This window comes from Vombatus ursinus, unplaced genomic scaffold, assembly GCF_900497805.2.
Source record: "Vombatus ursinus unplaced genomic scaffold, bare-nosed wombat genome assembly UNPS02014779.1, whole genome shotgun sequence".
In the NCBI taxonomy this organism is placed as follows: Eukaryota; Metazoa; Chordata; class Mammalia; order Diprotodontia; family Vombatidae; genus Vombatus; species Vombatus ursinus.
The window spans coordinates 57,082,029-57,096,675 of NW_020954557.1; the positions used below are offsets into that span (position 1 = coordinate 57,082,029).

Genomic DNA, 14,647 nt, shown 5'->3' on the forward strand with positions numbered 1-14,647 from the left:
AAGTAATATGAATTGCATTCCACCCCTTACCCCCCTCCCCCACCCCCGAATACACAGACTCCCTTCCTCGGGCAAACTCTGGGTTTCCTTGAACAGCAGCAGCTTCTCAGACACACTAATAGTGTCACTTTACAAGGCACCGAACCCTTCCTGGAAGCGTTGAAAAAATGATCACTGCTTTGAAAAAGAAAGAAAATCGTACTGCCTAGGGAAGAGCAAGGAGCTGCAAATTTACCTCACGCTGACTCAGTCCACACAGCAGATGGTGGCAGAGCCTGCAAGGGAAACGACCTACCCATTTTTTTTTTTTTTAAAGTACTTCCTAATACCAGCAAAGGCTCGTCTTTCAGTACAGGCACTTCGTTCCTGTGAAAATCTATCCCTGTCTCTGAGAAGCTCATTTACGCACATTGAGCGGACTGTTTTTACTCGCTGGTGGCTTTTGCCACTTGAGACGGGAGAGGCCACGAAACGCGCGCAAACCAGACCGTAAAACACGCGCATGAACACACCCAACCCCATTACACGATGCACTACAGTTCGAGTCCCTCAAAAAATAAATAAAAAACAAAAGCAACAACCCCAAAACAAAGCAAAACAAAACAACCACAACCAGCAAAAAACAACCGTCGAGTTCTGGGGACAATCCACCACTTTTACTTACAACTGCGAAGGTTCCTCCTCTGCGTCTCACTCCAAAATACAAGAGAATTGGGGATAAACAAGATTGGGTTACATTAAAAAAAAAAAAAAAGTGGCGTCTTATGTGAGGAGCTCTACTTGTTAAATATGAACCATAATTTGTACTTTTCTTCTTGTTGTTTGGCATTTAAGGGGGTGAGGGAGTAGGGGACAAAGGAAAAAAAATCAGAAATAGCAGTTTTGCTATGTAAGACAAAACAAAACTCCACGGAGCGCCGTCTAGTGGTAGTTGAATTGTCCAAAGAAGGCAAACGATCTGCACTTGGGAATGAATGTCTTCTTATATTTGGTACTTTTTAGTCTTCTTTATGTCTGTCAAACTTAAGGGGGAAATATTATAGCCTTTGAGAAACTGGAAAAAAAAAAACATGGTATCAGAAACATGGGGATTATACAGTTAGACCAAAGTTTCAAGACTTGGCGGATTCTTAGCACCTTACTAACAAAATGAGTGGCAATCACCTGCATGAAAAGAGGCGTTTTCTCCGATCAGAGTATGGGCGAATCTCTGCAAAACCTCTAGCTGAAACCTAACCGTATTCCTCTCCTTCTGCTCTACCCGTACAATTGGATATTGTCACTTATATATTAGTTACCCTGAGAGAATAAGGCCTGAGACCCAAATGGACACCGATTCAGGTTTCCATTTAACTCCTAAGCACCCTTAGACACTTCTTAACATAAACTGATTAGTTTTTAAATGGACCTTTCTACCCTGGGTACAGATCAAGAGCTTTTTTTTTTTTTTTTTAAAGTAGACAGTAGCTTCAAGAAGAGTAAGGCATTTTCTGTATCTGTCTTTCCCTCCAAAATTAGTGCTCTTGCCTCAGAGACCACGAGTTAGTGAAAGACAATGATTGGTATCCACAACCTAAAGCTTGTCTCAATATTACTTTAGCAAGCTTTTTTTTTTATTAACTGCATCCACTCTATACACACACACATGCATGTATACTTGAATGCATACATACGTACATACACAAGCATATGCCAGCCCATTCCCATCACTTTTTCCCTTTTCCTCTCTGAATTTTAAAATCAACCTGATTTTAAAACGTCTGCTTCTGCTTGCTTTGTCTCAGAATTTCTGTGAGCGTCAGTTTGAAAAGATGGGGGTTAAAGGGGAAAGAAAGATATACTCTTTTCTGAAAAGAAAAAAAGTAAAGGAACATGATGAAAAGTTTGGAATCAAATATTTGCAAATAAAAAGGATAGGGGAATTGAGTCGTGATTGGTCCTGGGGCAGGGGGAAACAGACAGCTAGATGTCCCATGGCTGGTTGAGATTCCGCCTGATCATTTAAAATTAATCAATTATAGTAACTGAGTTTTCTTCAAATGGTAAACTGTTTTAAAACACCATGTTAAAGTTTTAGCAGATTTATTTTTACTTGTTATACACAGACGATACAAACGAGCAAAAACAAAACATTTCTCAGTGGAGCTTGTACTTGTATAAATTATTCAGTTCACAGACAAAACATAACAAATATAAAAATCACAACATTAGATTTACAGAAGAGTCAAAAATATACACACGTTTAGACCCTGAATTGCTATTAGGAAAATCCCCCCCATGGACTGGAATCTAGATTGAATATTGTGTATTATTATGCATATTTCACGTTATAATTTAAAATACCAAAAAAAAGTTGTATAAGTTTGCTACACAACATTCGAAATCCTACTAATCTACTTCCAGGGGGATTAATGTTCCTTATCAAATGTAACAAGACTTACAAGAGGAAAAAAAATCAGTCTTACTCGCACCAATGCTAGTGTTTTTTCCAAGGAACTCAGATTTCAGCTGTTTTCTAGGTTAGAGGGAAAAATCATTTTCAAAACTAAAATGCAGTAAAATATACAACTCACAAGATTCATCTTCACTGGACTACACTATAGTTACCAACAATTCAATCATCTATATCGTTTTAGAGTATTCATTACAAAGATTTACAGCATATAAAGAGGGAGATAACTGAAGAGAAATTCGGAAACAGTTTGTCAGCATATTTGGCACCTGCACAGACCAGTAATGGATTTGGCACTTTGGGAAAAACAAATAAGGCAAAATAATATTGCTGATGTCGAGCTATTCGATTTAGGAAGTGAAAAGAAAAACCTTACAAATTCAGTTAACTTTGCGTTTTGGAGGCATCATGCCATTTAATTAACTTTCCTATAAAACAGATTCCCATTCTTTATGGGAGTTAGGGTGAGTAGGTACTCCTTAGCTGCGTGCACTTAGGGCACTGAGTAAATTATTCCATGCAAGGGATTGCAGAGAAGTGAGAAACCCATTACTCACGGCCATAGTTGTTGGCCATTTTACATTACCAGAGCCTCTAGAATAGTTAACCATCTCTCAAGGAAAATAAATAAATAGATAGATAGATGATAGATAGATAGATAGATAGATAAATAAATAAAGTTAAGCATGAACTGGTTTTGTGCCTTCACAATAAGAATAAAAACTAGCCATTCGTTACAATAAATTAACACTATGTACAGACATTTCACAGGCTTTGTTCCACTAAAATTATTAACATCCCTACCATCCATCCATCCATTCATGGATAAGGAAGGAAGCGCTATATAGGCTCCAGGTTCTAGAGTCAGGCGTCCTACTTATTAATGAGGGTACGGGTGGGGAAAGGTGTGGAAAGGATTGGAACTGCTGCATTCCTATAGCACTTGCTTGGCTTTTTTCTGGCAAAACCAAGAACTGTCCAGATCTCCCAAAGGTAAAGGATTTCATTACAAGTAAAAGGGGAAGAAAAAAAAAGTAGTGGGCCAAAGAAGGGGAGAAGAGAGAAGGCAGGATAGAGACTTAGATAAGAACAACTTCTTGGAAGGGAGGAAAGGCAGGGATATTTAAAGGGGCAAAGAGTTTACAACTAAAGTTGAAGATCAGTGCTCTAACTGCAGAGGTTGCTGTGAAAAAAAAAAAAAGAGGTTAAAAATACATTTGGAGACCTGTATTTATTCACTGAAGACGGCAATGGTAGGGCCCAAAGAAAATGTACGAGATGCGGAAGGTGGGGTTGTGAGTGAGTGGAAGAGGAAAGGGAAGAAGAAAGTTGTGTCGGTCGGGGTCTGGCCTTGGGGGGAGATGAAAGGGAGTCTTGGGGCTGTAGCGGGGCCTAGGCGGTGCTGCCGGGTGGCAAGTCTAGCTGTGAGAGTAGAAGCCGTAGTAGCCTATGTCCTTGGCGCAGTTCTTCTCACAGTCCCTTTGGGTCAACACTTCGCTCTTGAGGGGAGAAGAGCTCTCGGACACCGGAGTGTCAGACGGCGAGATACGCCTCCGCTTGGCCTGCTCGTAAATCCCAGAATCAGTGGAGTCGATGGACTTAATGGACGACGGGGTTTCGATCCAGCTGGAGTCGGACAAGTCTTTGGGCTTGGAGTCCTCGGAGCCCGGGGGCAAAGGGGAGCGCTCCGTAGCCAGGCTCTCCGCCTCTTCGCCTAGGTAGGGGTTGCTGCTGGCCATGCGAGCGGCCGCCGCTGCGCTGTTAGGCCAACACGACAGCATGGAGCTGGACTTGCTGCAGTACTGCGGAGGGCTGCGGGCCCCCCAGCCCGACGGGTCTGCGTAGTAGCCCAGGGGCCGGCCCGTGCAGCCTGCAGCCTGAAGCGGGAGAGCCTTGACGCCCGCCGCTGCATACGAGAGCAAGGTGGCCGCGTTGCCTGCAAAGTCAGTGGCCGTGTCGTAGGCCGAGGCAGCGAAGTCCAGCCGGTTGTTGGCTGGCGTGACGAACCAGCGCTGGGGCGACGGGGCCCCAGGGTCTTCGGCCTGCTGGGGCGACAGGAGCCCATTGGTGTGCGGCACGCTTCGGTCTGTGCCTGGGCCTGGGCCGCCTCCGGCCCCCGGGTGGAAGCGAGCCTTGGCGTAGTTGCTTACGAACTGGTCCTGCAGGAAGGAGCCGGCCATTGCATAACGGGCCCCCGGCACTATCTGCGAGCGGGGAGAATCGTTGGGCGAAGGGGTCAGGCGGTCCATATCGCAGCCCGTGTAGATCCTATCAGGAGGGAGAGACAGAAAGAAACGGGAGGAATGGCACGCAGTGTCCATGGAAGAAGAGGAGGAAGAGGGCCCCAGGGTCAGTGAAAGAGAAGGAACTCCAACCTCCTCCCTCCCCTCCCCTCCCACCCACATAAGTATACATCCCTCCAGTGGCCGTCCCCAGTTTCAAGAAGCTATGTCCTTCGGAGACTTGGAGTGGAGGTGAGAAGGCCAAGGGAGGTCATAGATCCCTTCATCCTCATCCTAGGAAATCACTGACCCCAAAGGAAGGGAAAAGGTCTGTGAGCATTGGCATAAGGAAGGCGCAGGGGTGCAAAACTAATACTACCTTGTCCCTCTTCTCCCAGTCTCTTTGTCACGCAATACAGTCCTTCCAAAATATGCAGTTCAAGGGCAAAGGAAGCTAATGGAAGGTCTTCTCTCGCCCTTTGTTTGGTCAAAACATATTTATGCATATTCACATAGCCAGGCTGATTGGGGATTAATAGGCCTTCTCTGTGTGCTCAAGGGGTTTCTACACTCTGGGGATACTTCCTAAGGTTTTGAAAGATATTTTAAACAAAGGCTCTCATTTCTCCCCCCCCTCCTCCCACCCTTTCCTGTTACTTTCAATAAGTCCCTTAGAAAGTCATCCACACCTTCTTAGAATTCAAAGGCATGCACACTCATCTCTTCTTTATCTTGTATAAGTAATATAAGAAATATAAATGTGTGTGCCTCCAGTAGGGATTATTGAAGGAAAAAGCTCCAGCCAACCTCCAGAGTATGAGATTACTGCTAGAATCTTGAAAGCACTCTTTAGTCTTCTATTGCTTTCTCTTTACCCTACACACCCACCAAAACAAATAGAGAAGAATCATTACTTACATAGAGAATTCTGAAACTATACAAGGGAAATTATTTAAAGTTTTTACAAATAAAAATATTTCCCTCACCCATCATCCCACACACATTCTTCTTCTTCCTGGCCTTCCATCTTACACAGTTAGGAGCCTTGAGTCTGGCTGTCAAAAAATAGAGGCTGAAACCTTTTGCTATCCAACTAACCCCAGGCAATCCCAAAAGTCTTTGACTGGTAGGCTTGGGTCATTGGCAGCTACTGTGCTGGCCTACAGTGGTATGAATAACTTTCGTTAGAGAATAAGCCTGGGCCTCTAGGCTAATAGAACCTCATTAGAGACTATTTGAGGGAGGAAAAGGCTGTTAGATGAATAGGAATGTATCCACCTACAGATCAACAAAAAGTCCTCCACTTTCAGTTGACTAATGCAGGAACCTAAAATGCTCATCAATCCATCTTTGAAGCAGTTGGGGGTGGGGTAGTTAAAGGAGAACAGTTTTTTCATATCTCAGTCCCATTTGAGGGAGAGGATCTTATTGGTCACAAAATAACTGCTGAATCCTTCAAAGACAGCACCAAAATTGACACTTGATTTTTCAGAGCTGTGCCTTAAAAAACAAACAAAAAAACCAATAAATAGTTAAAGGGAATATTCAGAATTTGAGTACAAGGGAGGAAGAAGGAAAGAAAGCAATGTTTCTTTTTTGCTGAGGAAAAATTGTGTAGTTGTAAAAAATACCTTTTCAAAGTAAACATCAACTGATTTAAAAATCAAAGTGGTGAAAAGAAAGATGAAGAGGTTCCAAGCAAGTTCCTTTTAAAACAGATTTCTGCAACATTTAGCCCATTAAGAGTTGGGGAGAGGAGGGAGCAGTAAGAGATATAAAAGGGCTCCTCTGCTTTGGATACTCAACATCTGTAATCCCTGTCTTGAAATGTAGTTGTATTTCAAAAATTAGAAATAAGGGGCCTGGAAAGGAACAAAAGTAAGCAACTATGCCTGTCTTCTCTATTTAATGAGATACAGAAACAGTGCTGCCAAAAGTTAGTTTAACCATACACTGACAGTTTAACTAGGTCTGAACCCCTTGGGAATCCTGGGCCCATTTGCAACACTAAATGCATTCCAACACATGCTAATAAAATTAAAAAAGCTAGGATTCTAAAAGTCTCTCCTCTAACATCCCTGGTCACCAACATTCTGGATTTACCTATCTTCTATATTTTGGCTAAAACCCTTTGCAAACACTGTCCCATGACTCCTATTTTAGAAAGTGGGGGCAAGAATATGGGAAGTACATTTACTTTGGAATAATATTTATGACAAAAGAATAATACTTCTGGTGGGCTTTTTTTTAAAGGAGAAGATGAAGCAATATGTATCATTATCAGTCACCTTTCTCTAGGCCCACAGTTTCCTAAACTGCTTCTTACAGGAGAAGCAGTTCAAGTACAGATTGGGTTTAGGGGTTTAAGGAATGGTGGCATCTGCCCGAAGCTGGAAATGAAGCCGCAGCCCTGTTTCGTTTTTCCCTGCAAATATAATCTGATCCTACGCAGAGGGCGGCTACAACTTCGTGGCAGTATCCCAGGCACTGAGAGCAAGCCATCTAATTAAGACTTGTGTCTTTCCCTTATATGGTCAAGGAAAAAATAGGGGGAATCCCCACACTCCTTTGAAATCTAGATTTAGAACTCATTATCCACCGCCATCCAAACCATGAGCCACGAAGCCTGGTCCCCTACACTAATGCTCTGATACAGAATGAGCTCAGAAAGGACTTAGTTTAAAATGAAATTTTGCCCCCAAAGAAGGAAAAATTAAGACAAGGGAGAAAAATATGAAAGGGGGAAAGAGAAGGGAAAGGAATAAACACAAGTTTCTAAGTCACAACCAGAAAGTAAAAATTTAGGGGAAAAGTATTTCCTTTTGACGCCATTTAAATGCGCACCAAATACCGCTTCACATCCTTCCCCAAACGCAAACTGCTAAAGCAAGCATTTCATTACATTAGCTGTAGGCTGCTACACATTTTTATTTAGTCCACAATAATGCACAGGAAATGCTATTACAGGAAACGTGAGTGGGTAAATAATATGTCACATATACCAATAAAACTCTTACAACTGCCAAAGCAACGTGCAGTTTCGGGCAGAATCCCGGACAGGCTTCAGATACAGACAATCTGAGCTAAGCATCTGCAGCCACATACACAACAGGACTGCACCCAGAGGCAAAGCTATCTTCTGCCACCCAAGCCAAAGTCCCAGCACCAACTGAACAACTTCTCAATTCAGATAAAAGCTAAAGATGGAAACTCAAAACACCTGGACCGTACCAAAATATAACCAATTTAAGAAAACCTCTGCAAAGATGGGGAGGACAAACAAAAATAGGGAAAGAAAAAAGAACCACCACAATCTCGTCCTCATACACTTCAGCTCCTGAAAGCTTTTTATTTGGCAATTCTACAGTTTTATAAACTGATAAGCGTTCCACTTAATAGTGACCCCGAAAAGTGAAATAACAGAGAAATAAATTTACTTACGTGTCATAGTTATCCCGAAAGCCCTTTGCGAAGGGATTGTGATCTATTTTCAGTTGCGTAATCTGAAGAGAAAAAGATCAATATTTATTTGCCAAGTCAGAGAAATTGTACTTGTGAGAATGTATAGTCAGTCAATTATTACAAGAATAATTTCATTAGATGCACGTCTTCCCTTAAACACTTGGGGTGAGGAGGGTAATGGGAAAGTTTAAATTAGTAATAAATACAATTAAACGAAGGCCCAAATTAAATGCATGTTTTTTAATTCGTTCCTGCTCAACGTTTATAGAATTTTAAATATATATATATACATATATATCAAATATGTGTTTAAACAATATATTTCTCAGACAAAATTATTTCCAGAGAGAATGAATTTATGACCAGATGTTGAATATTTGAAACCTTTTGGGGTCATTTTAAAAGGCTGTGGGATGGGTTAGGTATAGCAGCTGCAGGATCAGAGAAAATTCATTTTACACATTTAATCTAAGTTTTACTTAAATGTAAGTACCTCCTAATAAAATGGAAGTTTTAGTATATCTAAAAAGCACCATCACCCCCATCCCAGACAACAGCAGCTATTTCTAGCTTTTAAAAACTTGATTTTAAAAATGCTGTATTGAACCAGTGGCGTTGATCCCCCCCCTCCCCATAATATGTCTTATTATAGTTTTCACATGCCTCTGTGTATGTATGTATGTGTGTGTGTGTGAATGTTTCCTAAGTCTCCCAGGGTGCTGATTGTTGTTCGATTTAGCCATCAGTCCTGCCCACCTAGGAAACCGTTTCAAAGGCGTTTTGATTTTCTGTAATAACGATGGCGCTTGCCAAGAATGAAAACGCAGGGGAGAAATCTGCTTGTTTTGCAAAGAGAGAGAAATTGAGGGAACAGGTTTTTTTTTTTTTCTGTTCTTGTTTACAGACCAAATTCTAACTCCCCGAATTAAGGCCGCCAGAAATCCTGGATGCCACCTAAGTACCAAAACCGGCCCCCGAAGTCAGAGGCAATAAACAATCGTCTTCTCCTCCTGCCTGCAAATTTTTGGAGGGCGCACATCCGGCCTCTCCTGCTATAGCTAAATGCAGTGACTGCGACTGCTGTTGCTGCTGCTGCTGCCAGAACCGGGGGTGATGTCTGCCTCAAGTAGAATGTACAAGCTCAGTTACATCTGTGTTTTGGTAGGCGGTGACCGCTATGAACTGTGTCTCTGGGAAGGTGAAAGTCTGGACCCTCCCTGGCTGGTTGGTATCCTCAGTACCATCTTCGTTCACTTCCACCACATGCAAGCGGGGCTGGTACTTGTGCAAAGACTGTAAAACCACCATCTGTCGAGCGGAGAGAAAAGAGGAGAGACCCAGCGGCAGGTTAAAACATTGTGCCTGTTATGCGAGTGTGTGCGTGTGCGCGCGTGTTTGCCGTATGAAGCATATTATATATTTTGCAGGACTTGCCTCTCCTCGCTAGTCTGCTAACTAGGGATAAGACCTCGCGATCTTACAGCTGTCAGAAGAGATCCGACTAGATCACCCTGAGGAAAATGTGACCAGAACAATCCACTCCTCAGGCCATCTCCTTTTCCCCCCGAAAGAGGGTCAAACCTCAAACCCAACCTGGAAAAATCCGGTTCTCCTTTCAGAAATCAATCAATTGGATATTTGTACTTAGGAAGCTGGGAGGATGTAGGGTAAGAAGGAAGGATTTATCCATGTTTCTTTGTTCATTTCATTTTGGGGGATTGAAATGAAATTTTAAAAGAGAAAAACACCAAATCCTTATCTTTCCACATAAGGGGAAAAAGTGTTCCGATTCTAGGCGGAGGTAGGGGGAGGGAAGAGATAATTTAGTTGTGAATTAGGTAGTACTATTTGTTTTTCTTTCTGGTAGTTGATTTTAAGAGCTTAGGGGAGAGCAGGGATTGGAATGTGCAAGGGAGCTCTCTCTCTTTCTCTCTCTCTCTCCCTCTCTCTCTCCCTGTGTGTGTGTGTATGTGTGTTTCACTAACCTGGCCATTGTTGTTTGAAGCTCCTTTGTTGTTTGTAAGTTTTAATTTCCCAAAAGAGATTTCTTGGCGCATCCAATGAGCCCCTGTATTGGGGGAATCGGGATGCATATAGACCCGGTTTCCTAGAGAAACAAACACACATTGCTTACACATGCACACCCCCACTCCCTGCCACCGTGTTCAAGAACACACATGCATACACAAGCACACGCACACCTTGAGTCAGTAAATCATATTAGATGGGAGTTTTCAGGAGGCACTTTTTTCTTTTTATTAGCTGTAAATGATTAAAATAGCTTTTGCATAATCTACTCCCCCTCTTTCCTTTCTCTTCCCCCCCCTTTCCTCGTCTCTTTTTCTTAAAAAAAAAAAAAAAATTGGCCAATCGTTTTTAAAGTCGCTCGAGCCAGTCCACAAAGGCTTTAATTAATCATTCTCACCTAAATATGTGTCAGAAAAAAGTGTTAATTGGAAGAACTTGCCTTGTACATTGGTGTCCGCTTTGCCGCAAGGAACCCATTTCCCTCCTTGAAATCTCCAGTGATTGGGGTCCGCCAAAATTACATCCACAAAAATATTGTAATGAGCCGTGGGATCCAGACCAGAAATGTTGAAACTTAAAAAAGGAAACATGCGCCTATTTAAATTAAAAGGAGGGAGGGAAGAGGAAGAAGAAGATAACGGAAGAAAGAACCATTAATGTTAAAGATTTTATGCAAAACAAAAAAAAACAAAAAAACAAACAATGCCCCAGAAGCTAAGGCAAAACTTGCTATGGTAGCATAGCTTGCCGAGTTAAAGAAAGGACCATTCGAAAGAGGGAAAAAAAAAAAATCGTAAGGGACCTGGGGAGTGAGTGTAGGGGGAGTCAGGGAGCTTGGAGTGGCATGAGCCGCAGACCTTTCCTCTCTCCTCGGAGGAGACAGGCAAGGAAGGAACCATACCGGCTCAGTAGAAGAATTCATCCTTCTCCAAGTGCCAGTGCGCAAGCGGCCCTTTCTCATCTTCTACCCTGGTATCTCAGATCTTTGTTCTAAATCTCACCTTTGCCCTCGGGGTTGTCACCACCACATACACATAGATCCCTCCACTATCTTTTTTGAAAGCTAGGAAAATCGGGGTGCATACCCCTCCAATTCCGATTCCCCCCCCCACCCTCGTTGCCTCAGACGCCACCATCCTGCGGACTGTCCGCTTGCCCAGCAGGCAGCTGTTCTAAGAGCAGGAGCAGCAACAGTAACAGTAGCAGCAGCAACGAATGTAGCTTTTACCTTCCCTGTTTGGTGATGATCATTTCTGTTTGATGTCGATGAAATTTCAGCCAGAGTGGTCTGTTGCACAAGTAGACCTGAGCTTTGCCGGGTACCAGTCCCGGTTGAGTAGAGGAGAACTGATAGAAAGGCGCTCCTTGGTAAGAGTGCCCATACTGTTGAGGGTAAGGATAACCTGCCGCTGGATAGCCCTGTGGCGAAGAATTGGACAGGAGGCTGTTGTAAGCTCCATTGGTGATCACGGGGTGGTGTGCCATGTAGCGACTGGGGCTGCCGATAGAGAAGGCAGGGTGCGCGGGTCCATGCTGGCTGGGGTAAGGGAACATGGTACTGGGAGCAGTGGCAGCGGACTGGGGCTGGCTGGACTGAGAGAGGAGATAGCGATCTGCAGCAGATCCATCGAAACTATGACGAAGCTCAGAGACCCCGTCCAAGACAGGAGAGAGTTTACTTCTCTGGACGTCCCCTGGTGAGTCCTTGGAGTCAGGAAAATTGTCTGTATCTGACTGATTCGTCATCCCCCTGGTAATTTTTTTCAAAGGTGAACTTCTCTCCAGGTTGTCAGTGGTCGAGATAATGGGATGATCATGCAAGACAAGCTCAGATCCGCCTGAATGTGGGTAACTGCTGCTCACATTGAGAAATTTCTTGGAGAGCATGATAGAAGGAGAAAGACAGTGCTCCAGCTGCATAGCTCTAGAACCAGAGCAATCGCCCTCCCTTCCCTGGTTTTTAAAGTGCTATTTATCATAAACTAGAAATCCACAGACCCCCTCACTAGACGGAAAGCACTTCAACCAGCAAATGCTTCTCAAAGGTTTGATTTACTTTTTTTTTTTCCCTGGGAGAAGAGATTGGCCAATTGACACTATGCAGCAATCAGAAAAGGCTCACTTTTGATCTTGCTGCCGGTGCAGCCGATGAAACGGCTTCTGCCATTGGTTAACTGCTGACAGTAATTTAATTAGATAGACATTAATTAGGATAATCACCTGGCTCCTGGTCGCGATGATCATGGCAATTTAAAGGAAATGATTTTATTGTGGGCAATGGGGGGGAAAGTGTGTGTTGGTTCTACGTGATCATTGTTGTGTCACCTTTAAGCTTTGTGACCACTGCGTTAGGAAAATTCAAAAGACTTGCCATTTACTAAACATTTTTCAGCCCCCTCCCTTCTTTTGGGTGGAGGGACGGGGGAGGGGATTCGATGTTGGGAGACTTTTCAGTTTTGAATGAGCCAAATATTCAGTTGAATGTAACCATTTTCAAAGTGCAAAGTATACAAACCACGAGCCGGTGGCCTCAACTAACCCTGTAAAAGTTCCAGAATTTGTCTTTTCCAGCTAATACAAAAGTACACAATACCTGAGTTAGCCCTCATGTGTATCTTATGCCTCCCCCTTCACTCTATCTCTCCCCCCACCTTCTTTTCAAGAATTAGCCGCTGCTCGGAACGGTCGTGGTGGGGAGAGTGAGTGTGGTGTGGGAGGGGACGGAGTGGGCAACCACAGTACCCAACCCACCCACTTCGGGAAGGTTTCGTTTCTGGGTTGAGTACAGATACAGTGACAATATATGATCTCATTTTTAGGTTTTGAAATAATAATAAGCTGTTGAGCTGAAATGTCTTAATGTATTTGCAGTGATGTTTACGGGTTCCTTAGTAAATAAATATTTTATCTCTGTGCTTGAATGCAGATTATATGAGGAGCATCTAACTGATGCTATGTTCAGGCTTCTGCATTTCTTGACATTGGAGGTCCCCTGGCGTGACCACTGGATCAGAAGCAACGCTGGGAAAAGGGGATGGTTCCCTTTGTAAGTACAATTGTCAGAAGCAGTGGTCTTGGTAGACACAAAATGGAAGTAGTGTCAAAACTACGATCACTACTAAATGGGGAGGGGGAGGGACTTGGATTTAGAGAGAAAATTAACCCATGTCTAATTTTTAAAAGGGGGGGAAGAAACCCCTAATTTAAAGGGGTTTTTGACTAATAATTAGAACCAGGCCTGATGCCACCTCGTTGTGTAGAGGGAATAAGATTATCCCCAAATGACTGTCATAGCTAGATAAAAGATAGACGCCCAGCGCTCCCTGGCTCGGGGGAAGCGGGCATAGGAGGACAGAATTTGATCAAACCTGCTTCCCCACTGCAGGGTGCACCCTCAGCCCCGCCCTCCTGCCGTTTTCTTCGCCTGACTGTGTGTGGTGGGTGAAACGGGAGAGGAGGAGCCGCAACCTGAACATCGAGGTTTCAGCCCAGACAGGTCTGTGAACTCTCCCTCGGGTGGACGCTCAGCTCTGTCCACCAGCAGGTGCGCCAGTGCCCTGGGAGCCAGCGCGATGTGCGCTCGAACTGACGTGCGCGCACCTCCCACCCTTTTTCCTCTCTTCACTCCGCCTCATTGTTCTTCAGCCCGCAGCAACTGCTGTGCCGTGGCTGAGATAGAGCGGGCTTCCCCCCTGCACTCAGCCTGCGAGGAGGAGTCACCCACCTGGGCAGAGGGAGGGAAGCTAGGCCGGGGATGGGTAACGAAACAGCGCCTGGAAGGGCTCCTGGCGGTGGGATGGGATGGGGTACTCGCTTCTTGCCTGCCAGTGTTTCGGGGAGGGAGACGATAGCTCAGCCAAACTGTCTTCCCTGAACTCCTGTTCTGCAGACAGGACGAGCTCAGCTTTGCAGGAGCAACACCTCCTTGTAGCCAGGATCAGCCATAACTAGGAGACCAGAGTTGTAGCATTGGAATGGTAGTGATATAAGGAGAGGGGTCAACCAGGCTCCTTAACATTATGAGCTCTGGGCACAATGGTTAAAATCTAAATAAAGTGGTTGTGCAAAGTGGTCAACCCACAATACTTTGTGCCCCGGGTTAAATAGGTAGTGGGGAGAGTCACAGACTGCAAAAGCTACCAACTGGGGCCTTGGACTGCGAGCCAAGGAGGGGGAGTGGGGAGAGGCGAACATATTCGAGGTCTGCTCATGCATTCCAAGGCCACCCAGTCACAGGGACAGAGAATTTTCTAGAACGGGGAAAAATGCAGCAAAGCTTCCCCCTCCAAGAAGTAAAAGTGAAACATTTGATCTGGCTTATTTCATGCCAGTACCCTAATATTCTGAGATCTTTGGGATTTAACTCCAGCGACAGGATGGTTGGGTCTCTAGTCCATAGACCTGTTATATTCACGACTCCCTTGGCTGCCTCGTTTGGAAAAGAAAACACATGGTGGGAGGTGGGCAAGGCAGGGAGAGAAAG

General features: G+C 44.2%; 1 protein-coding gene across 1 annotated transcript; it reads right to left on the reverse strand.

The window, feature by feature from the left end:
• Window positions 1-3,870: 3,870 nt before the first annotated feature.
• Window positions 3,871-12,084, reverse strand: TBR1 (T-box, brain 1). Its single transcript, XM_027865684.1, has 6 exons — window positions 11,393-12,084; window positions 10,604-10,758; window positions 10,122-10,243; window positions 9,286-9,444; window positions 8,116-8,177; window positions 3,871-4,720 (listed from the first exon to the last, which is right to left on the reverse strand). Exons 1-6 carry the CDS (start codon window positions 12,082-12,084, stop codon window positions 3,871-3,873), a joined length of 2,040 nt encoding a protein of 679 aa, XP_027721485.1.
• Window positions 12,085-14,647: the final 2,563 nt, after the last annotated feature.

What these genes read in the sequence shown, in the direction of transcription:
- TBR1 (XM_027865684.1), bottom strand. Translation starts at nt 12,084, where the DNA reads ATGCAGCTGGAGCACTGTCTTTCTCCTTCTATCATGCTCTCCAAGAAA. An exon ending in CTTCAAACAACAATGGCCAG is followed by an intron (nt 9,445 to 10,121) that starts GTTAGTGAAACA and finishes TCCGCTCGACAG; the next exon opens with ATGGTGGTTTTACAGTCTTT. An exon ending in CCGCCTACCAAAACACAGAT is followed by an intron (nt 8,178 to 9,285) that starts GTAACTGAGCTT and finishes TTTTCTCTTCAG; the next exon opens with ATTACGCAACTGAAAATAGA.